This window comes from Aquarana catesbeiana, linkage group LG02, assembly GCF_042186555.1.
Source record: "Aquarana catesbeiana isolate 2022-GZ linkage group LG02, ASM4218655v1, whole genome shotgun sequence".
Classification (NCBI taxonomy): domain Eukaryota; kingdom Metazoa; phylum Chordata; class Amphibia; order Anura; family Ranidae; genus Aquarana; species Aquarana catesbeiana.
This window is the reverse complement of record NC_133325.1, coordinates 770,031,853-770,057,567: the sequence shown is the minus strand read 5'-3', so window position 1 is coordinate 770,057,567 and position 25,715 is coordinate 770,031,853. Positions and strand designations below refer to the sequence as shown.

The following is a 25,715-nucleotide window of genomic DNA, read 5'->3' as shown; positions in this document are numbered from 1 at the left end:
GCTGCTGGAGAGGGGGCAATGATACCTCTTCTCTTGCTGTGCAACTTTTTTTTTGTACCTTTTGCTACCCTGACAGGGTTACTTTAAACATCTTTTTTTTTATATGGTGGTTATAATTTAATTCTTTTACCCTAGTGATAGGGTTACAGGATTTACATTATTGTTGCCATATATTAGATGTCTTGGCCACCTCCCAGATACAACCAGACAGACGAAGAGCGGCTTAGGATACTTTCACTGCCAGGAGCCGAAGACGTGACACTCTTTATCATCCCCCAGAATCCACCAGGGCGGCTTTGTACCTCTCCCTTCTGGAACATATTCCTTCGTACCGTTGCTATCCTATAAAGACAGATAACATTCTCATACAAACATAAATTGACAGCCCCTGTTACAGTGATTCTATGGTGTTCAAAAAAGTCCACTGAGTACCGTCTGTCTGCAGGTACACTGGCCACACACCCACCCTATACATCATTTTGGAAGACTAACTTTCCTAAAAATGTTTAGTGTCTTCTGGATATATTCCAGGTGCATCATAACAAAAGGTGTGCAAATTCTTACATTTTGTTTTCTTTATAAAGCAGCCATGGCCTAAGTAGAAAAGCCTGTCCCTTGCCAGCATAATGTAGAGAAAGACCCTTGCTCTGTGTGTGGAAACAGTGGTCTCTGACCCCTACTGACTCACGTCTAGACCTCCCGAATAAGTATATCTGGCCATAAATGGATCAAAATTCAGCCGGTTCAGCAGGAACCGGACAAATTTGAATCCATCAATGGGCAGGCTGGGTGTACTGATGTCAATCTATCTGTCAGGTTTTTCTCATTAGATCTCTATCTGCGTCCATAGCCATCAGCGGTGATCATTGTATCCCTCCCGCTGCCAGAACACAATAGTGCAGCGAGAGGGAATCCCCCCTTCAACACTGATGGGAGAATCAAGCGATTTCCTTTCCTTCAACCCATTGATTTAGCAAGAGAGTCTTGTTTCCAGGTCTATACACATGCTGGGCCTATTATGAGAGATTTCTACCATCCCATACTGGAGAGCACACAAAACTTCCAAAACTTCTGAAAAGAGTCAGAAACCATGAGAGAGAGAGAGAGATCTCAGAAATGGACACCCCAACAGACACAGGAAAGGAGCAGGTCATTAAATACACTATACTGTACCTACACAAAATGGCCAAAAATATGTGAACACCTGACCATCACACCCCTATGAGCTTGTTGGACATCCCATTCCAAAACCATGGACGGTAATATGGAGTTAGCCTTCCTTTATGGCTTTAACCGATTCCACTCTTCTGGAAAGGCTTTCCACAAGATTTTGGATTGTGTCTTTGGAGTGTGAAGATTTGTGTCCATTCAGTCAAATATTTGTGAGGTGAGGTACTGATGTTGGGTGAGAAGATTTAATGGATAGTGATCAGTAGGGTTGAGGTAAAGACTCTGTGAAGGCTACCGAGGTTCCTCCACACCAAACCCATCAAACCATGTCTTTATGGATGGTGATCAGTAGGCTGAGGTCAGGGCTCTGTGAAGGCCACCCAAGTTCCTCCACACCAAACTCATCAAACCATGTATTTATGGATGGTGTTCAGTAGGGTTTAGACCAGGGCTCTGTGAAGGCCACCAAAGTCCCTTCACATCAAACTCATCAAACAATGTGTTTATGGATGGTGATCAGTAGGGTTGAGGTCAGGGCTCTATGAATGCCACCCAAGTTCCTCCACACCAAATTCATCAAACTATGTCTTTATGGATGATGATCAGTAGGGTTGAGGTGAGGGCTCTGCGAAGGCCACCCAAGTTCCTCCACACCAAACTCATTAAACCATGTCTTTATGGATGGTGATTAGTAGGGTTGAGGTCAGGGCTCTGTGAAGGCCACCCAAGTTCTTCCACACCGAACTCATTAAACCAGGTCTTTTTGGTGGTGATCAGTGCGGTTGAAGCCAGGGCTCTGTGAAGGCCACCTAAGTTCCTCCACACCAATCTCATCAAACCATGTCTTTATGGATGGTGATCAGTAAGGTTGAGGTCAGGGCTCTGTAAAGGCCACCCAAGTTCTTCCACACCAAACTCATTAAACCATGTCTTTATGGATCTGACTTTGTACAGAGGGGCACAGCCATGCTGGAAGAGAAAACGACCTTCACCAAACTGTTACCGCAAGGTTGGAAAAATACTATTGTCTGTGTATGTTGTAGTATTAACAGAACCCTTCACTGGAAACACCTGAACTCAATCATTTTGAGAGGTGTTCCCATACTTTTGGCTAAATAGGTAGGTGTGATGGTCCACAATCCTTGGGCTGTATAGTGTATATAAAAAAAAAAGTATCATCCCTTTTGGGTGGACTGCCCCCCTTAAACTGCTTCATATTGTGGGAAACAGGAACTAGGGTTTGGCATATTGCCTAAAAACTATATAATCAACTTGAAATAAATGAGATAAACATTGCGGGAAAATGAAAATGAAATATATAACTCCATCTAATGAATTAATCATGGAAAAGGGAAGCAGAGAACAATGAGATTGCATTATGAGGGAAACAATCGATAAGTGGATTATTAATAGCAGCAGCTGCAACTTAGTAAGTGACACATGGTAGGACGGAGGCAGAGCGCCAACACTGCCCACAGGATTCACTCAGGGCCCCAGGGCAGATGGTAGAACCCCCCCCCCCCCCTCAAGCACCCATCTAAACAAAGACATTCTGCAGCAAAAATGAAACTCATGACGCATTTAGCAGGCAGTAGTGACGCTGATGGGGCTGCTCCACACCGCCCTGCAATAGGTGCGGCGCAATGGTTTGGCCTTTTTTGGGGTTAAAAAAGGCAGTGAGGAGGGGATATATCCCCTCCTCAATTCCTGTCAACTGCCCTCTGTAAAGCAATCCACCATGAATCAAGGGGAGACAGGTGCTGAGAAAGCCCTTAAGGTGGGACTCTGACTGACAGCATGATGTGTGCCAGAAATACAAGCGGCAAAAACCAGAAACAACACTTTTTATGATGTTCCATTCAACTTCCTGTAATAAAGACCGGTCACTGCTGCTCTCTCTCACTGTGCAGGGTGACTGGTCTCGTCTCCGCCCCTTCTGTAGTTTTCTGCAGGAAACTTGTAGTAGGTGGAGCCTGCTGGGCCCCTCCCACAGCTCTGCTCCCTGCAAAGGCAATGTACAGCATGGTGATGATGTCATTGCTATTTTTACAAGGTAATATCTTGGTGTACATCGAAAAAGAAAAGAAAAAAGGAAACACACATCCACATAGCTACCTCTTCAGAAAATGTATTAGTATAAAGAACATACAAGTAAAAATATTGCAGCACAGGTCCCGCCGTCCATACTCCACCCCCTGGACCCCCAAGCCACCAGACCAATACCAGCTCCTCTGAAGGATAAACATCTCATATGAAGGAGGTCAGTTTGCTGGATAAAGTTCAGGACATGAACCACAGTCTCTACAGTACTGAGCTCATTCTACAAATACACCCCTCTGAAAAAGTGCTAGTGCGTATACAGTGAGGGAAAAAAGTATTTGATCCCCTGCTGATTTTGTACAATTCCCCACTGACAAAGAAATGATCAGTCTATTATTTTAATAGTCGGTTTATTTTAACAGTGAGAGACAGAATAACAACAAAAGTATAAAGAAAAACGCATTTCAAAAAAGTTATATATTGATTTTCATTTTAATGAGTGAAATAAGTATTTGATCCCCTATCAATAAGCAAGATTTCTGGCTCCCAGGTGTCTTTTATACAGGTAACGAGCTGAGATTGGGACCATTCTCTTAAAGGGAGTGCTCCTAATCTCAGCTTGTTACCTGTATAAAAGACCCCTGTCCACAGAAGCAATTAATCAGATTCCAATCTCTCCACCATGGCCGGGACCAAAGAGCTGTCCAAGGATGTCAGGGACAAGATAGTAGACCTACACAAGGCTGGAATGGGCTACAAGACAATCGCCAAGAAGCTTGGTGAGAGGGTGACAACAGTTGGTGCGATTATTCGCAAATGGAAGAAATACAAAATAACTGTCAATCTCCCTCGGTTGGAGCTCCATGCAAGATCTCATCTCGTGGAGTTTCAATGATCATGAGAACGGTGAGGAATCAGCCCAGAACTACACGGGAGAATCTTGTCAATGATCTCAAGGCAGCTGGGACCATAGTCACCAAGAAAACAATTGGTAACACGCTACGCCGTGAAGGACTGAAATCCTGCAGCGCCCGCAAGGTCCCCCTGCTCAAGGATGCACATGTACAGGCCTGTCTGAAGTTTGCCAATTAACATCTGAATGATTTAGAGAACAGGGTTGTGGTCAGATGAGACCAAAATCAAGCTCTTTGGCATCAACTGATCTCACCATGTTTGTAGGAGGAAGAATGCTGCCTATGACCCTAAGAATACCATCCCCACCGTCAAACAAGGAGGTGGAAACATTATGCTTTGGGGGTGTTGCAGGACAACTTCACTGCATCAAAGGGGCGATGGACGGGGCCATGTACAATCAAATCCTGGGTGAGAACCTCCTTCCCTCAGCCAGAACATTGAAAATGGGCCATTAATGAGTATTCCAGCATGACAATGACCCAAAACACACGGCCAAGGCAACAAAGGAGTGGCTCAAGAAGAAGCACATTAAGGTCCTGAAGTGGCCAAGCCAGTCTCCTGACCTTAATCCCATAGAAAATATGTGGTGGGAGCTGAAGGTTTGAGTTACCATACATCAGCCTCGAAACTTTAAAGCGGAGTTCCACCCACTTTCTGAAGTCCTCTGCATCCCATGCCACTGTGTGTGCTGAAAACGATTTGGCATATCTATTTTCTTTTTTTAAAACTCACTGTTATAATTAAGATTGAAATCTTCACTTCCTCCTCTCGGCCGCGGCCAACCACTTCATTTCCTGTCTGCAATGCCTCCTGGGAGATGTTTGTCATCAATCCCAGGAGCCAATAGGCATAGCTGGGCCGTAGCATCGCGTTATTTCAAAACCGGAAATGACGCAATGCAAGGCGGTGGCCAGCATCATTTTTAAAAAGGGGTAACCAGGCTTTTGTTGCGATGGTCACCAAAGCTTCTTATACACAGTGATGGGCAGTGGGGGAGGCGGCTGGAACATCTTAGCTCTGATTACATACAGAGCCCGGGGGACAGCACAGCCTCTACTAATCATTTATAAAAGAGTACTATGATGGGGCAAATTTGATTAGGGCAGTATGATGGGGCAATTTTGATGGTGGCAATTTTGATGGGGCAATTTTGATGATGGCAGTATGATGGGGCAGTATGATGGGGGCATTTTTATGGGGGGCAGTATTAAGGGGCAATTTTGATGGGGGAAGTTTTGATGGGGCAATTTTGATGGGGGCAGTATGATGGGGCAATTTGATGGGGCAGTATGATGAGGCAATTTTGATGGTGGCAGTATGATGGGGGCAATTTGATGGGGGCAGTATGATTGTGCAATTTTGATAGGGCAATTTTGATGGTGGCAGTATGATGGGGCAATTTTAATGGGGGCAGTATGATGGGGCAGTTTTGATGGGGCAATTTTGACAGGTGGCAATTTTGATGGGGCAGTATGATGGGGGCAATTTGATGGGGCAGTTTTGATGGGGCAGTTTTGATGGGGGCAGTATGAAGGGGTAATTTTTACGGGGGAAGTTTTGATGGGGCAATCTTGATGGGGGCAGTATGATGGGGCAATTTGATGGTGGTAGCATGATGGGGGCAGTTTTGATGGGGCAATTTTGATGTGGCAATTTGGGGCAGCACCTGCAAAAGGTAATTACTTTTTAAAAGATGCTAATTGTAAATGATATCCCTTGTTTCTGTGCATATATATATATATATATATATATATATATATATATATATATATATATATATGCACAGCAGTGTAATAAGTTGTAGGTTGGGTTTCCATAGCAACAGCAGTGTCAAAGGAAGTTGCCTCCCCTTAGCTATGGGAACCTCTCCTCCCCCTCCAGGAACCAGAAAGATTATCTACATTTACAAAGATTATAAAAGATGGTAATTGTAAATGGTATACCTTTTTATATATACGGTATATATATATATATCAAGGGATACCATTTACAATTACCATCTTTTATAATCTTTGTAAATGTAGATAATCTTTCTGGTTCCTGGAGGGGGAGGAGAGGTTCCCATAGCTAAGGGGAGGCAACTTCCTTTGACACTGCTGTTGCTATGGAAACCCGACCTACAACCTATTACACTGCTCGTGCTGTTCTGAGCATGTGCAAGATCTGGAGGTGCATGCTGGGTAACCAGCATGCATGGAATACAGGAAGAGATACTGTCTGGCTCACAGATGAGATGGCCGCGGGCTGCTGGGACTTACAAAAGTAAGAAAACAATGGTGCAAAAATACAAAACGGACCTTAGTTTACAGCATACCTTTACTAGAATACATTAAGCAGGGGGATTTTTATCTAAAAAGTAAAATTTTGGCCAAAACACCGCTTTAACCACTTCAATACCGGGCACTTATACACCTTCCTTCCTGCCCCGACCAATTTTCGGCTTTCAGCGCTGTCGCACTTTGAATGACAATTGAGCGGTCATACAACACTGTACACAAAGTAATTTTTTTTTTCGTTTTGTTCCCACAAATAGAGCTTTCTTTTGGTGGTATTTGGTCACCTCTGCTGGGTTTTTATTTTCTGCTAAACAAATAAAAAAAAAGACTGAAAATTCTGAAAAAAAAAAAAAAATTTTTTTTTTGTTTCTGTTACAAAAATTTGTAAATAAGTAAGTTTTCTCCTTCACTGATGGGCACTGATAAAGCGGCACTGATGAGCACCGATGAGGTGGCACCAATGGGCACTAATATGCGGCACTGATAAGCAGTACTGATGGGCACTGATAGGTGGCACTGATATGCAGCACTGATGGGTATACATAGGTGGCACAGATGGGCACTGATAGGTGGCATGGATGGGCACTGATAGGCGGCAAGGATGTACACTAATAGATGGTACTGATGGATGCCAATCAATAATGCCTGCCAATCAGTGATGCCCATTGTGGGCACTGATTGGCATCCATTGTGGGCACTGATTGGCATCCCTGGTGGTCTAGGGTGGCATACCTGGTGGTGACATCCCTGGTGGTCCAATGCAGGCATCCTCGGGGGGGGGGGCTGCTCTGATAAACACTCAGCACAGACCCCCCCCTGTCAGGAGAGCAGCTGTTCGGCTCTCCTCTACTCATGTCTGTCAGACGCGAGCGAGGAAAAGCCGATCAACGGCTCTTCCTGTTTACATCGTGATCAGCCGTGATTGGACACGGCTGGTCATGTGGTAAAGAGTCTCCGTCAGAGACTCTTTACCTAGATCGGAGTTGTGGTGTGTCAGACTGACACACCGCCACAACGATCGCTGCAATGCGCGCCCCCCGGGGGTGCGCATCGGCTCGATATCCTGGCGACGTAATATGACGTCCGGTCAGGATATCAGAACCACTTTGCCAACGTCATTTTGCTATATGGCGGGCGGCAATTGGTTAATGACTTGGAGAGGATCTGCAAAGAGGAGTGGGGCAAATTCCCTCCTGAGTAGGGATGAGCTCCGGCGTGTTCGCACAGCCCACATGCAGAGCCCGCCAGGAAGTCGGCAAGGCGCTGCGCTAATCACAAGCAGTGAGACATTTTCCTGATGTGCGGCTGTAGAGATCGTGAAATGTCTCACTGCCTGTGATTAGCGCAGTGCCGTGCCGACTTCCTGGCGGGCTCGGTACATGGAGTGTGCAAACACGCCGGAGCTCATCCCTACTCCTGAGATTCGTGCAAACCTGGTGGCCAACTACAAGAAACGTCTGACCTCTGTGATTGCCAACAAGGGTTTTACCACCAAGTCATGTTTTGTGAAGGGGTCAAATACTTATTTCACTCATTAAAATGCAAATCAATTGATAACTTTTTTTGAAATGCGTTTTTATGGATATTTTTGTTGTGATTCTGTCTCTCACTGTTAAAATAGAACGACCATTAAAATTATAGACGGATCGTTTCTTTGTCAGCGGGCAAACGTACAAAATCAGCAGGGGATCAAATACTTTTTTCCCTCACTGTACCCCCTGTCAGTCCAAACAAGTAAAACTCCTATCACATCAGACTACAGATGGACGTTTTAATAAAACATGAATAATATAAGGATGGATGGATGGGCATCCCTGGGCATATGATACACATCAGTGGGTGAAGCTGGAAATTCTGCTAAATCAATAGGCTATGATCATAAAGAAATAAAGGATAAACTCCTCAGCCCAAGTATGATGCAATGCAAATGGACAAGTCGTTCCCAAATTCTGGATGGATAAATGGGCTGCAGTCAAGCCGTGGATGGGAAAGTGAGTAGTTGTGTTTTACATTCTATCCAAAAACTTAAAAAAAAAAAAAAAAAAAAAAAAAAAAAAAACACTTTGGCTTCACAATGACTGTTTTAATATTTTCATTAACCCCGTGCCGACCAGCACAGGACGGTATACGTCGGCACAATGACACGGCTGGGCAAATGGGCGTACAGGTACGTCCCCTTTAAGATGCGGCATTGTGGGCGCCGTGACCGCGGACTCGATGTCCGCTGGGTGCCCGCGATCCTGTCATGGAGCCGCAGAACGGAGAGATGCCTATGTAAACAAGGAATTTCCCCGTTCTGCCTAGTCACAAGACAGAGATCACCTCTCCCTGTCATCGGGAGCAGTGATCGCTGTCATGTGAGTGGAAGCCCCCCCCCCCCCCCCCCCCACAGTTAGAATCACTCCCTAGGACTCCCTTAACCCCTCAATCGCCCCTTTGTGTTTAACCCTTTCTCTGCCAGTGTCATTTACACAGTAATCAATGCATTTTTATAGCACTGATCACTGTATAAATGATAATGGTCCCAAAATAGTGTTAGATGTGTCCGCCATAATGTCGCAGTCACGATAAAAATCGCAGATCGCCGCCATTACTAATAAAAAACAATTATAATAAAAATGCCATAAATCTATCCCCTATTTTGTAGACGCTATAACTTTTGCGCAAACCAATCAATATACGCTTACTGCGATTTTTTTTTACCAAAAATATGTAGTATCGGCCTAAACTGAGAAAGAAAATATTTTTTTTTAAATATATTTTTGGGGGATATTTATTATAGCAAAAAGTAAAAAAATATTGCTTTTTTTTTTCAAAATTGTCGCATTTTTTTGTTTATAGCGCAAAAAATAGAAACCACAGAGGTGATCAAATACCACCAAAAGAAAGCTCTATTTGTGGGGAAAAAAGGATTTGGTTTGGGTGCAACATCGGACGACCGCGCAATTGTCCCTTAAAGCGACGCAGTGCCAAATCGCAAAAAGTGCTCTGGTCAGGAAGGGGGTAAAATCTTCTGGGGCTGAAGTGGTTAAAGTTTCAAGAATCAGGAATCATAGCATGCCGTGGTTTGCCCACACAGGGGCATCTTCAGACAAGCATGTGAAGAAACAGCGTATGAACGTGTAATGCGTAACATAACGAAAAACTGTTACAAGGACCATAGAGGACCAAGTTAGGTATTGGGTGGACATCACAGGCTAAAAGAGAATAGTAATCTGTAGTGATAGTCTTCATATTAAGAATGAAGGGAAAAAAGGAGGAAACAGAGAAAGAGAAGAAAAGAGAGAGAAAAGAGAGAGAAAGAAAAGAGAAAAGGAGAGCGCCCCCAGGAGAGGGCGAGCACCACGGACGCGGCTTTACATACAATTTAGAACTTCAACAAGGCTGGTTATTATAAGATATGCTTCCTCCCAGTCCTCAATCTTCTGCAGGGATGAACAGTGCCCTCATCTGCACAGCTATGGAACTGCAGTCTCTCTCTCTACCCCCTCCTCCTCCCCTCTGGGTTTTCTCCTGTTAAATTGTTCAGATTTAGAAATTTCGACCTATCAGAAGTAAACTCTTCTTTAAGATACGGATCTATAAGGCGTAATATAACTGTTATGCACTAAAAGTAAAATTTACCAAGGTGGTTTCCCTTTTTTTTAACCACTTGCCGACCAGCCGCCGTCATTATACTGCGGCAAGGTGGCCTGATACGGCCAATCGCCGTAGGTGTACGTCGGCTCGTGCACCCGCTTTTGTGGGCGTGCACGTGCGCTCCCATAAGCCAGCGGGGGGTACCAATCAGCGGGTGGGGGCAGGCCCGATGTCCGCCCAGTCACACGCGATCATTCCCCGCAGTGACAGAACGAGGATCTGCCTGCTTAACCACTTGCCACCAGCCCACCGTCAATTGATGGCGGGATGGTGCGGCTCTCGTTCTGGGTGGACGTCATATGGCGGAGCACCTGAACTGACCCTACTGCGCGCCCGCGAGGGAGCGTAGCGCGGCGATCGCGCCGTGTTGCTAGGACACGGCGAGACCCTGATCTCTGTAAAGAGCTTACGCGGCTCTTTAATTATGTGATCGGCTGTGTCCAATGTCCCGGTAATCGTCTCTCCTCGCCTCACACTGACAGAGTGTGTGGTGAGGAGAGCCGATCAGCGGCATTTCCTCGCAGGGAACAGTGAGAGATGTAATCAGGGCACTGATCAGTGCCCTGATTACATTAGAGGGCCACAAGTGCCAGCAACCCATGCTAACCAGTGCCAACCAGTGCCAGCAATCAATGCCCTCTAGTGCCAACAATCAGTGCCCACCACAGCCAGAAATCAGTGTCCATTAGTGATGCCAGTCAGTGCTGGCTTTCAGTGCCACCTATCAGTGATTCCCATCAATGCCCATCAGTAAAATACATCAATGCCCATCAGTGCCACCCATTAATGCCCATCAGTGCCGTCTATCAGGGCCTGTCAGTGCCACCTATTAGTGCCAACCAGTGCCACTCATCAGTGCTGCCTATCAGTGCCCATAAGTGCAGAATATTAGTGCCTCCTCATCAGTGCCACCTAATCAGTACCCATCAGTGCAGCCTATTAGTGCCCATCAGTGCCGCCTGATCAGCACACATTGAAGGAGAAAATTACTTATATACAAAATTTACTGACAAAAACTAAGAAAAACTTTTTTTTTTTTCAACATTTTCGGTCTTTTTTTTTTTCTTTTAGGAAAAAAATTAAAATCCCAGCAGTGATTAAAAACCACCAAAAGAAAGCTCTATTTGTGTGAAGAAAATGATAAAAGATTTCACATTGTTACAGTGTAGTATGACCGCGCAATTGTCATTCAAAGTGTGACAGCGCTGAAAGCTGAAAAATGGCCTGGGCAGGAAGGGGGTGAAAGTTCCCTGTAGATAAGTGGTTAAACAAGGTAAATTACCGTTCTGACAGGGGAGATTCACACAGATCCTGTCTTTTTGCTATGCAAGACGACGAATCTGTGCGTTTCCCACGGCAGCCCATCCCCCCATACAGTTAGAAAACACAAACAGGGAAGACACTTAACCCCTTGATCGCCCCTAATATTAACCCCTTCCCTGCCAGCGTCATTAGTACAATAACAATAACATATTTTAGCACTGATCACTGTAGTAATGTTGCTGGTTCCCCCAAAAAAATTTCAAAAATGTGCGTTAGGTGTCCGATCTGTCGCAGTCCCACTAAAAATCACTGACCATTACTAGTAAAAAATAACTAAAAAAAAATGCCATAAATCTATCCCATAGTTTGTAGACACGATAACTTTTGCACAAACCAATCAATATACGCTTATTGCAATTTATTTTTAACAAAAATATGAAGAATGAATGAAGAAATTAGATTTTTTTAATTTTTTTTATTGAATATGTTTTATAGCAGAATGTAAAATATATTGGTTTATTTTTGTTTCAAAATTGTTGCTCTTTTTTTGTTTATGGCGCAAAAAATAAAGACCGCAGAGGTGATCAAATACCACCAAAAGAAAGCTCTATTTGCGGGGGGAAAAAAAAGGACGTCAATTTTGTTTGGGTACAATGTCGCAGAACCGCGCAATTGTCAGTTAACCACTTAAGGACCGAGCCTCTTTCTGAGATTTGTTGTTTACAAGTTAAAAACATTTTTTTTTTGCTTAGAATCCCTAAACATTATACATTTTTTTCTAACACCCTAGAGAATAAAATGGCGGTCGTTGCAATACTTTCTGTCAGCAGCAGTCTTACAAGCGCATTTTAAAAAAAAAAATATCATTTTTTTAATGTAAAAAAAATAAGACAACAGTAAAGTTAGCTCAATTATTTTTTTAAAGTGTGAAAGATAATGTTACGCCGAGTAAATTGATACCCAACATGTCACGCTTCAAAATTGCGCCCGATCGTGGAATGGTGACAAACTTTCACCCTTAAAAATCTCCATAGACGACGTTTAAAAAATTCTACAGGTTGCATGTTTTAAGCTACAGAGGAGGTCTAGTGCTAGAATTATTGCTCTCGCTCTAACGATCACGGTTATACCTCACATGTGTGATTTGAACACAGTTTTCATATGCGGGCGCTACTCGCATATGCGTTCACTTCTGCACGCGAGCTCGGCAAGACGGGGAGCATTTAAAAATATTTATTTATTTTTCTTATTTATTTTACCTTTTATTTTTACACTGTTCTTTTAAAAAAAATAAAAAATGTGTCACTTTTATTCCTATTACAAGGAATGCAAACACCCCTTGTAATAGAAAAAAAGCATGACAGGTCCTCTTAATTATGATATCTGGGGCAAAAAGACCTCAAGACCTCAGATCTCATATTTACACTTGGGATACAATATATACTAGAGAGAAGTGGAGATACAACTCGCCTCTAGTCCCGATTAAGGATAAGGTCTTCCAAGGACATAGTGGAACATACAGCCTTTTCTCAAGAATAGAAACAGATCCTTCCAATCCCGAGTCTCCCTTCTGATGCTGCAGCGGGCGGATCGGTTGGATCAGCTCGAAGTTGGCGGTGCACGCTAACAGGACCTGGACACTAACATTCCATCTGTCCCCGCAGAGGGTTATATCTGCAGGCCCGTATGACCTCGCTATAGAGGAGGTCCAACGAATGGGGTAAGGGCACATCCATTACTCCTCTCCTGCAATCAATGGTGGTTTGGAAGCGTTTTTGCATCTTTTCACTTCTCTGCTTCTGATGTGATACACCGAAGGAACGTCTCCCTTTCTCCTTTTCACTTGGCTTCATGGACTGAATGTGGTGTTCTTTAAAGGATTGAGTGATCAATCGTACCTTCAGAACTTTCACCTCTTTTTAATTTTTATATATATATATATTTTTTCACTTTCATTTTTCATTGAGACATGATGTAATGCACTCGTTTGTTATTTACTGTTCTTGTATTTTTATGCTGGGTTTCAAGCATATTGTGGCTCTAGATATCATCTCTAGGAGCTTCTGTATTGTATCACTTCACTATATTTTGCTAGCGCACAAAATTTTAATTTATATTTAATTTATAAACCGATTAAGGATACGGATTATTTTCCCCCCGGGGAGGGAGGACATGGCTGGGAGATGGATTTTGAGTGAAGAGGTCCAGCTTAAAGATATCACCAGTCAGGGAACATTGCGTACCTACCAGGAACTCAAGGCAAAAGATAATTGGTTTGTTTTGGATAATTGGAAATACAGGCAATTGAAACACTTTGTAGAATCCCTCCCGCAGCCAATCAGGTCGATGGAAGACCTCTACCCCCTTGAAAAAGTTTGTATAAAGAAAAATAGGAGAGGAGGAATGTCCAGGATCTATAGAACTTTGATAGGAATGGGAGAGGCCGAGCGCCCAGGATTTCTCAAGAAATGGGAGGAGGAAATAAGATCAGTGACAATGAGGTGAAGAGGGTCCTGAGCAGAGTAAACGCTACATCAGTAAACTACAAGATAGCGGAAATGAATTTTAGAATCCTGGCCAGAATGTACGTCACCCCGGATCTAGCGCATAAAATTCAGGATGAGACCTCACAGTATTGCTGGAGGGGGTGCGGGGAAATAGGGACAATGTTGCACATTTGGTGGACGTGTCCGGTAATGAAAACATTTTGGGAGGAGATAAGGAGGACCACATATCTGATTACTAACAAGATTGTACCAGATGATCCCTGGGTATGTCTGCACCACGGCAGCAACGTCCCCTCCAAGCGTTATCGGAAAATATTGCTACCGCACCTCCTCAATGCAGCTAAGAGTCTCATCCCCAGACACTGGCGGGACACTAGGAGGCCTTCAATGCGGGAGTGGTTCGGCAAAATAGATGAAATTTACTGCATGGAATACCTAAGATACAGTGAAGGGTTGGAGATGGAGGAGTACGAGGAGACATGGAGAGATTGGGTTAGGTTCAAAACCTCCAACCAGTTGGCGGAGGTGTGGGAGGAAGAGTCAGACAACTCGCCTTAAATAAAATATTAAAATATAAAAATGTATAAAATATAAAAATTTATAAAAATTTAAAATCGAGTTAGGCACCTAAACAGGCTTCAGGAATAGTTGGTAGACAAGGAGAGGCGACGTTGGGACTCTCGGGGGAGGTGCGGGGGTGGGGGGGCGGAGATGGGTGGGTTGGGGGATCATGGATGAGGGGGAGGGGGATGGGGGGGGAGGGATATAGAGGTATTGTAATGAGGAATCAGTAATGGTAGAGGGTAATATTTTTATATCTTATATTATTTGGAAAATAAAGATTATGTGCAAAAAGAAAAGGCCACAATGATGTGAAAGTATTGAGGGATAAGGTTGACTGGAAAGTTGATACATTTTCCCACGAATTGTACTTGGCTGAAGTGGCAGAAAAAAAAAAAAAAGATCTCATATTTACACTTATGCCGCGTACACACGGTCGGACTTTCCGGCATACTTGGTCCGGCGGACCAGAGTGTGCCGGACAATCCGCCCGTGTGTGGGCGGCGGCGGACTTTTCCGGCGGACTTCTTCCCAAAAGCCCGCCGGACCTAGATTTGAAACAAGTTTTAAATCTTTCCGTAGGACTCAGTTTCGGGCGGAAAGTCCGCTCGTGTGTGTGCTGGTCCGACGGAAAGCCCGCTCGTGTGTAGGCTGGTCCTACGGACCAGATACGACGCGAGGGCAGGGTATTGCATCTCGCGCTCTCTGCAATAGGAAAAACAAATTTTCCTATTGCGGTGAGCGCGGTGCATGCCAGGCCCTTAGGTCTGGTATGGATTATAAAGGGAACCCCGCTACGCCGAAAAAACGGCGTGGGGTCCCCCCTAAAATCCATACCAGACCCCCGATCCGAGCACGCAGCCTGGCCGGTCAGGAAAGGGGGTGGGGACGAGCGAGCGTCCCCCCCCCCTCCTGAACCGTACCAGGCCGCATGCCCTCAACATGGGGGGTGGGTACTTTGGGGGAGGGGGGGGCCCCGCGGGGCCCCCCCCTCCCCCAAAGCACCTTGTCCCCATGTTGATGAGGACAAGGGCCTCTTCCCGACAACCCTGGCCGTTGGTTGTCGGGGTCTGTGGGCGGGGGGCTTATCGGAATCCGAGAGCCCCTTTTAATAAGGGGGCCCCCAGATCCCGGCCCCCCACCCTATGTGAATGAGTATGGGGTACATGGTACCCCTACCCATTCACCTAGGGAAAAAGTGTAAGTAATAAAACACACTACACAGGTTTTTAAAATATTTTATTAAACAGCTCCGGGGGGGATCTTCCTCCGGCTTCGGGGGTCTTCTTCCGGCTTCGGGGGTCCCTCCGCTTCATCTTCTCCCGGCGTCCGGTTGGTTCTTCTCCGCTCTCTTCTCCCGGTGTTCCTGTTCTTCGGCCGGCTCCTCTGCTATCTTCAAGTAGCTCTCTTGCCAGCAGAGGTCCGGACTTCTGGGCTTCTGGGCTTCTCTTCCCCAGATGTTGACACGACGCTCTCTCCTGCTGGACTGCTCTCCGAGGGCTGCGTTGTGACTTATATAGGCGGAGACCCCGCCCCCTTTTGATGTCACAGTCCCTGGGCATGCTGGGACTGTGACGTTTTAGGGGGCGTGGTCAACATCACCCAGTGACCACGCCCCCTAAAACGTCACAGTCCCAGCATGCCCAGGGACTGTGACATCAAAAGGGGGCGGGGTCTCCGCCTATATAAGTCACAACGCAGCCCTCGGAGAGCAGTCCAGCAGGAGAGAGCGTCGTGTCAACATCTGGGGAAGAGAAGACAAGAAGCCCAGAAGCCCAGAAGTCCGGACCTCTGCTGGCAAGAGAGCTACTTGAAGACAGCAGAGGAGCCGGCCGAAGAACAGGAACACCGGGAGAAGAGAGCGGAGAAGAACCAACCGGACGCCGGGAGAAGATGAAGCGGAGGGACCCCCGAAGCCGGAAGAAGACCCCCGAAGCCGGAGGAAGATCCCCCCCCCGGAGCTGTTTAATAAAATATTTTAAAAACCTGTGTAGTGTGTTTTATTACTTACACTTTTTCCCTAGGTGAATGGGTAGGGGTACCATGTACCCCATACTCATTCACATAGGGTGGGGGGCCGGGATCTGGGGGCCCCCTTATTAAAGGGGGCTCCCAGATTCCGATAAGCCCCCGCCCGCAGACCCCGACAACCAACGGCCAGGGTTGTCGGGAAGAGGCCCTTGTCCTCATCAACATGGGGACAAGGTGCTTTGGGGTGGGGGGGCCCCGCAGGGCGCCCCCCTCCCCCAAAGCACCCACCCCCCATGTTGAGGGCATGCGGCCTGGTACGGTTCAGGAGGGGGGGGGCGCTCGCTCGTCCCCACCCCCTTTCCTGACCGGCCAGGCTGCGTGCTCGGATCGGGGTCTGGTATGGATTTTAGGGGGGACCCCACGCCGTTTTTTCGGCGTAGGGGGTTCCCTTTATAATCCATACCAGACCTAAGGGCCTGGTATGCCCCGCGACGGGGCTCGCAAGGTGTCAATCTCGCCGATAAAAGCGGCAAGATTGACATCCTTTTCTAGTCCCGTCGCACCTGAGTCACGTTCAAAATGAACGGACTTGTCCGTGTGTGGGCAAGTCCGTTCATTCTGAAAGTCCGCCGGAACTCCGGCGAAAGTCCGTCGGAAAGACGGGCGGACTTAGCCTGCCGGAAAGTCCGGGTGTGTGTGGGCAAGTCCGTCCGTTTTAAAGTCCGGCGCACCTGGCGGACAAAGTCCGTCGGAAAGTGTGCCGGACCAAGTAGGATAGAAAGTCCGACCGTGTGTACGCGGCATAAGAGACCTTTCACACTGGGGCGGTTTGCAGACGCCATTACGCTATTGCGCCAATAACAGCACCTGCAAACCGACCCGAAACAGCCGCTGCTGTGTCTCCGGTGTGAAAGCCCCGAGGGCTTTCACACTGGAGCGGTGCGCTAGCAGGACGGGAAAAAAAAGTCCTGCTAGCAGCATCTTCGGAGTGGTGAAGGAGCGGAGTATATACACCGCTCCTGCCCATTGAAATCAATGGGACAGCGCGGCTATACCGCCGGCAAAGCGCCTCCACAGAGGCGCTTTGCGGTGGTTTTTAACCCTTTCTCGGCCGCTAGTGGGGGGTAAAACAATAGCGGCGCTTTACCGCCGACGTCAATCCCACCCCAGTGTGAAAGGGGCCTAAAATGCAATAAAAAAAAATGTAAAAAAAAATGTAAAAAAAAAATGTTGTCATTTGAAAAAAAAATTAAATAAAAAAAAATGTCCCTTTAAGAGCTATGGGCGGAAGTGACGTTGTGACGTCGCTTCCGCCCTGAAATGATATGGAGACGGGTGGGGGCCATCTTCCCTTCACTCATCTCCATACCCAGGAAGGACAAGGATCTGATCACCTCCGCAGCTGCCGACGGCTCCGGTAAATGGCGGAGGGCACCAGAGAGTGAAAGGAGGGCCCCTCTCCCGCCGCCGATAAAAGTGATCTCGCGGTGAATCCGCTGCAGAGACCACTAATATTGGACACTGGCCCGCCCGCTGAAGAAGAGGATACCGGGGTTATGGCAGCTAGCTGCTGCCATATTGAAGATATCCCTCTTCAAAGTTAGGACGTATATCGGCGTGCGGCGGTCCAGAAGTGGTTAAAGCGACGCAGTGCCGTATCGCAAAAAATGACCTGGTCATGAAGGGGGGGGTAAATCCTTCTGGGCTGAGGTGGTTAATGTTATGTCCTGAGTGTTCCTTCTATAAGGTCAGAGCCTGGAAATTTGGTGAGAACGCTTATCTCTGTCAGAGAATGATTAAGAAGGAGAAAGATAAGATACTAAATGGTAACCTTTGCAATGGAGATATCAGTATCTCAAACTCCAATACCAAAGTTCAAACAGAAAGGTACAAAATAGAAAGGAAAGACGACAGCACAAGACCGGACTTTATATATATTTATAATAAAACTTAATCCTGTGGTTCTTCTGAGCATGCATTTGGAATTATTCCAGTGTTAACTATAAAAGTATATAATGATGTTACATTCTTTACAAGATTGTGCATTTATATATATAGTTTAGTATTAAATAGAAAGAGCTGTGGATTGGCCACTAGATGGCGATCTGTATTTGACTTCATTTAGTATCCCAGTTTTAAAGCGTAACTCCACTTTTGTTAAAAAAAAAACATTTCCCTCTGGGTGATCGATGTACATTGCAAGGATTATAACATCCTTTGTTGCAAATTCCTACCTTTTGTTATTCTGAAGAAATCCCTGTGTGTTTCTCTGTGCCTCTGTGGGAAAGTGAGTCTAATGGGAGTGGTTTCATAATTATCAATCAGCTGTGCAGCTGCAGAGCTCTAATGAGGAAATCTGCTGGGCCTGCATCCCTTTAGACGTTATTTCCTATTGGGAGTATCTCGGCAAAAAGAACATTTTTTTGTTGCAGGGGATGTCTGAAATCTGACTTGTACCTTAGTGCAGACTTCTGGGAAAAGCAGTAAGCCAATCACATAGCTCCCAACTGTCCCTGATTTGTAGCAATGTATCTCTGTCCCTCATTCCTCCTCCTTTGTCCCTCATTTTGGTCTGATCTATATAGTTGTATATAAAATGCAATTTTTATCTATCAAAAAGTGTTTTCCAGAGCTAAACCTTTCATCTGATTTCTAAATTGCTGCATTTGTAAATTCCAAAAGCCAATATAAAGGAATAGTAGTGGTAAAAAAAAGCACTTGTGGGTTTAACAAATCTTGTTTTTTTGTACAATTCCCCTTTAAGGAGGCGTGGCAAGGGGTGTGTCCTATGCCTGCATACTTTTGCTGATAGGTTTCCCTCATTCCCATCTCAAAAAGTTGGGAGGTATGTAATCACACAAGCAGGAAATGACATATCTGGGGAGGAGGGGCTCTGTATACCATGTACAGAACACCTCCAGGTAGCCATATTGGATTGCATTTTCAGAAAATTGCAGCAGCTGCAGATTGAAAAGGAAAGGTAATTTTTAATAACATTCAATTACAATATGACTTTTGTCGCAACTGTATACGCTATATTATTATTTTTTTCTTTATTTGCTGTTTTTTTTTTTCCCCCATGAAAGTGGAGTTACTGTTTAACAACTTCAACCCCAGAAGATTTCACCCCCTTCCTGACCAGAGCATTTTTTGCAATACGGCACTGCGTCAATTTAACTGACAATTACGCTGTCATACGATGCTGTAGCCAAGTAAAATTGACGTAATTTTTTCCCACAAATAGAGCTTTCTTTTGGTGGTATTTCACCTCTGCAGACTTTATTTTTTTTTTTCGTGCTATAAACAAAAAAAGACAGACAATTCTGAAAAAAAAAGTATATATATATATATATATATATATATATATATATATATATATATATATATATACTTTTTTTTTACTAGCAATGGCGGCGATTAACAATTTTTATCGGGACTGCGCAATTGCGGCAGATAAATCTGACACTAAGTGACACTTTTTGGGGACCAGTGACACCAATACAGTGATCAGTGCTAAAAAAAAGTGCACTGTCACTGTATAAATGACACTGGCAAAGAAGGGGATTAACATCAGGGGCGATCAAAGGGTTAAAGTGGTTGTATACCCCCCCCCCCCCACTGTGGAAGTTGTGCCTAGAATAAGGCTTACCTATAGGTACTGTAAATATCTCCTAAACGTGCGCCGTTTAGGAGATATCTACCTTGAAGTGCGATGCATACTAGCCCATTATGCTTTTATTTTGCGGGGGGGGGGGAGAGAACGTAAAACCCATCAGGGCTTACTTCCTCTTTAAGTGTGCTCCTAGAGAGGGATTTCGAACTGAGTGGGGGGGACAGAGATCTGTGTTTCTGCTTAGCAATATATATATATATATATAGATATATATATATATATATCTATATATATATATATATATATATGAATATATAAATAAATATATATATCTATCTATATATATATATATATATATATATATATATATATATATATATAGATATACATACGGTATATAAATAAGAGAGAGAGATTTATATATATATATATATATATATATATATATATATATATATATATATATATATATATATATATATATATATATTTTTTTTTTTTTTATTTAGATTTATTTACTTTTTAACAATACATTTTTATTGAAAGTTGCTTTACATATATATTGTACATTTACATCAGTTCCTGCCTTCAAGGAACTTAAAATTCCAAAGTCCCTAACATCCATTCATATAAATACTAGGTCTAATATAGACAGGAACCAATTAACCTCCCAGTACTGTATGTATTTGGAGTGTTGGAGGAAACTGGAGTACCCAGAGAAAACCCGCACAGGCCCAGGGAGACCATTATACAGTATATATATATATATATATATATATATATATATATATATATATATACTGTTTATACATTCAGTACATCTCTGCAATACATGCACATTTCCCCTTAAAATACTGCAAACACAATAAAAACACCTGTTGATCCTGCCAGAAATTGCGACATGGTGTGCTGACATGTTTTTGTGTAAAGTGCTGCATAAATAAATGCATTTAAGCAATGCAGACCCAACACACGTATATGGGGTGAAGAGGGTACAAAGAGAACAATTGTATTCTCTATTCTCCGTGTCCTCGCTTTAAGCCTACATTGGTCAATGTTGATCCAAGCAGCTCTATGCACCCGCCATGAATGGAGCCCAACTAACCTCACCTTATATGTCAGCAAGGAAGCCTAATCTAATTTCTGCCAATCCACCTCCTTCAAGGGAAAGCTGGGGCTCTGATCTCTCTGACAGGTTGACTTAACTGCATCCCCTTCGACAGGTGGGCCGCATATTTGCATGCATTAGTGCAAATAGCGCTGTGCGTTCCTGCGCCAGTTACCGGCGGCTAACAGAAAACCCCCAATCACTGCTTGCGATCGGGAGCTTTCCGATTATGTGACAGCCAATCGCGGCGGTCACATGACCTTAAGCCCCGCCCAACTTCCCGGCATTCTAAATACCTTAAGGGACCAGCAGGTGCCGACTCCAAGGGGTTAAGAAAAACCCCAAAAATTCAAGTTTTGTTACGTCAATAAACGTGCAAAAACGTGTCGTTCAAAAATGCGCCAAAGTCAGTTTAAGGCCTCATTCACCCCTGAGCGTAGCAGAAAATGCGCTTTTTTGCTCCGCTCAGAAAACGCAGAACTCGCGCAACTAAAATGCAGAACTAGAGCTTGGATACCATTCATTCTTAACGGGCACCCCAACCACGCACAGCAAAGCATGGAATACATGTTTGGGTGCCATGCATACTTAATGGCACCCCAAACATACTTAATACAAAACAAACAAAAGAAAAAAAAAAAAAAAGGGGGCGTTTTGTTGTGTGACAAAATACGCAAAAAATGCCCAAAAACCTGCTGTACAAAAAAGCGCAAAAGTCAGCTTCAGACCTCGTTTACCCCTGGTGTTTCGCTCTGCTCAAAAAACACCACTAAACGCAGAACGTGTGCTTGGAGGCCATTCATTCCTAATGGCACCCCAACAGGCTGTTCAAAAATGCGCAAAAGTCAGCTTCAGGCCTTACTCACCTCTGAGCGTAACGGAAACCCACATTTTCACTCCGCTCAAAAAAAAGGCGACTAAAGACAGAATTGCGCGCTTGGATGCCATTCATCCTTAGGCCTCATGCACACAGGACGTTTTTGGACGTTTTTTACAGCAGCTGTTTTTGGCTGTAGACATTTTTTTCTACAGTCATTAAACTCTCCATCATGTTATCCTATGTGTCCCATGCACACACAGGCTGTTATCAGCAGTTTTGGGCAGTGGTGTTTTTGAGCAGAAAAAAAACCCCCCAAAACTAGCGGGTTCTGAGAGACGTTTTTCAGCTGTAAAAACGCTCCAATGCTGATAAACATCGATAAACACTCAAAAACGTCGCTAACCAGCGTTTTTTTTAACGTTTTTGATCCGCTGAAAGGCTCCATGCACACCGGAGCTCAAAAAAGATTTTTCTGGATGCCAGATTGCTGGCAGAAAAACAAGCTTTTAACTACTTCCCACCCAGCCACTGTACATAAACGGCCGGGTGGGCTATCTCTCCTTCTGAGTGGACGTTCAGGAACGTCCCTCAGAAGGAGGGGGATCGCAAGCGCAGCGGCGAGATTCCGATGCGTTCGTGTCACCCGGACACGGCGCATCTCCGATCGGCAGGAGGGCTCTGTGATTGGCCCTCCTGATCACATGACGGCTGTGTCCAATCACAGGCGTCATGTGATGTAAATACAGAGCCAGTTGCTAGGCAATTGGCTCTCCTCTTCCTTATGCGGAAGTTGTCAGTGAGGAGAGGAGAGCGGATCTCTGCAGCCGGCTGGTGATCAGTGAGTATGAGGTGTTTTTTACAGCTTTTTATTCACTAATCACCAGTCTAGTGTCCCCACAGTGTAAACACACAAAGTTAACACACATGTCCCCAAAACACGTCCCCAAAACACATGTCCCCACATAGTAAAAACACCTGTCCCTCACATAAGTAACAGTAAAAGTAAAATGTCCCAATGATTATCCGCACACACATGTCCATGATCACATGCGCACATCTGTACATGATCATTTGCGTACATCTGTCCGTGATCACACGAACCAATTATTAAACACTTAACGGGACTTTTTTTTACCAAAAATATGTAACAGAATACATTTTGGCTTAAATTTATGACAAAATTCGATTTTATTGGATATCTTTTACAATAGAAAGAAGAAAATATTGTTTTTTTTTCCAAATTTCCGCTCTTTTTTCGCTTATATCGCAAAAAATAAAAAACGGAGTCGTGAATAAATACCACCAAAAGAAAGCTCTATTTGTGTGAACAAAATGATAAAAATTTCATTTGGGTACAGCGTAGCATGACCACGCAATTGTCATTGAAAGTGCGAGAGCGCTGAAAGCTGAAAAATTGGTTTGGGAAGGAAAGGGGGTGAAAGTGCCCGGTATTGATGTGGTTAACAGCGTTTTGTACTAGCACATTTTTTAGAGTTAGCGTTTATGGGCGTTTTTAATAGAAATACACAGAGGACACTCCAAAAATCCCACAATGCATTCCCAAACTCCCACAATGCATTGAAAAAATAGAATGCCGAAGGCTAATTAAAGCACATTTACCGGCGCTTGGCGTTTTTTGTGGTCAGAAAAACGGCACTTTGAACGCGATTTTATGGCGTTCAGAGAACAGCCCATAAACTCCACTGCTGATAAAAGCTAAAAAACGTCCATGTGTGCATGGGCACATAGGATAACATAGAGTGGAGTCCATGTGTGCATGGGCACATAGGATAACATAGAGTGGAGTCCATGTGTGCATGGGCACATAGGATAACATAGAGTGGAGTTTATGGGCTGTTAAAAAAAATGTCCAAACTCCAGAAAAATGGTTGTTTATGAGCTCCAGTGTGCATGGAGCCAAAAAAAAAAAATTTTATTAAAAAACAAAACAAAAAAACCCCGCTAAAATGCTAACGTAGAAAAACACTAAAAACCGCTAATAAACGCTAAAACCGATATTGCAAAAACATTGAAAAAAGTTGAAAAACTCACTGCAAAGCTACTGACGTTTTTATAACTTTATTTTAACGTCCAGTGTGCAGGAGGCCTAAATGGCACCCCAACCGTGCACAGCAAAACATGGAATACATGTTTGGGTGCCATTCATTCTTAATGGCACCCCATACATACTTAAAAAAAAAAAACAGGAGTTTTGCTGTATTACAAAATACACAAAAAACACGCAAAAACCTGCTGTTCAAAAATGCTCCAGAGTCAGCTTCGGGCCTTATTCACTGAGCGTAGCGGAAACGCACATTTTCGCTCTGCTCAAAAAAAACGCAATAAACGCAGAACGTGTGTTTGGGTGCCATTCATTCTTAACGGCACCCCAACATTCTGTTCAAAAATGCTCCAAAGTAGCTTCAGACCCCGTTCATGCCTGAGTGTAGAGAAACCGCGTGTTTCTGTAATGCTCAAAATCATGGAATGTGTGTTTGGGTGTCATTCATTGTTAATGGCACCCCAGATGCAGTAAAAAAAAACAAAAAAAAAAAACAAAAAAAAAAAACCAGCTTTTTTAATGTAAAAAAGTGCAAAAACATGCTGTTTTTAAAAAGTCAGCTCCAAAAAAAGTGTACAGGAGCTACTTTGGCACATTTTTTTTTAATGTGTAGGACAGCCCAATCAAAAAAAAAAATGAATAAAAACAAAAAAAAAACGCAGCAAGAAAAAACGCATGCGAGTTCTCGCTATGTGAAGTGTGAATGCGGCCTTGTATAGATTTCATTGGTGTAATTAGGGGTCTGCCGGCGGTTCAGATTTAAGGTTATATAAGACTCCATTATTGGGCTCATTCACTCGGCTAACACACAGATTGAAAAAAAAAAAATCTGTGATTCAATGCAGCTAAAAATATCTTCTATTCAAAAAAACTGTCAGTTATTTTGAATAGGAGTTACTTTTAGCTGCATTCAATCCTTGTGCTAAAACTGTAAATTACACCCACAGCCTACAGCACATCATTTTATATTGATGTAGCTTAAATAATCCTAGACTGATATCTATTAATTAGGGAGAAGAGATAAGGAAATAAAAAGGAAATGAAGATAAATGTATAACATTTAATTTCCTATGATAATAAAAGCCATGTAATATTCCCTATATGGTGTAATGTCATCTGTGTGCAGTTAGGCAGCCTCTTTCTGGGAGCATTTTCAAACCAGCCAATGAGGATGCAGCACACAGCTAGTCATGTGATCTGTGATGTCATAGTGGGTGGAGCTTGTATAAACAGTGCTGTCACTCTAGTGTTACACAGAACAGTTGTATCAGTGCACTGTACAGGTGTTCAGCGTTTCCATATTAAATATGGGATTACACGCATTCTACCCGAAATACGCGATTATTTTTCTTCTTACCGTGACATCATTTGTACAGCCTTCCTATGGGAGACCAAGTAAGATTTTTTTTTTTATTCTAATTTTATTATTAAACTCTCTATATCCAACATTATAAATTATGTTCTACGATCTTCATAAAGGTTTTCTATGGCGCATAATGTAAAGTCATATAGATTTTATAGTATTGTTACTGTTTCTATAAAATCAATATGAAATGCCATAGAAAAGCATTATGAAGCATTAATAAACCCAATTATAAAGTTGGGATCATGATTGTCTTTAGTTGAGTTGGTAGAATCAGGAATATGAATTTAGATCACAGAGCTACAATTTCATGATAAAGATTTTAATTAAAAAAAAAAAACAGACACCCCCCCTCCCCCCACCCTCTTCTTGCATACACTTCTCTCTAGCTTGACCTTTCTTTAGCT

The 25,715-nt window shown here is 43.9% G+C and overlaps 1 protein-coding gene across 1 annotated transcript in view; it reads right to left on the bottom strand.

Moving 5' to 3' along the window:
- Nucleotides 1-25,715, bottom strand: part of GPR89B (G protein-coupled receptor 89B) — a 98,107-nt gene that overhangs the window by 26,553 nt on the left and 45,839 nt on the right. The window contains exon 9 of the mRNA XM_073617306.1: nt 233-342. Within this exon, the coding sequence (XP_073473407.1) occupies nt 233-342 (110 nt within the window). The remainder of the gene's footprint in view (nt 1-232; nt 343-25,715) is intronic.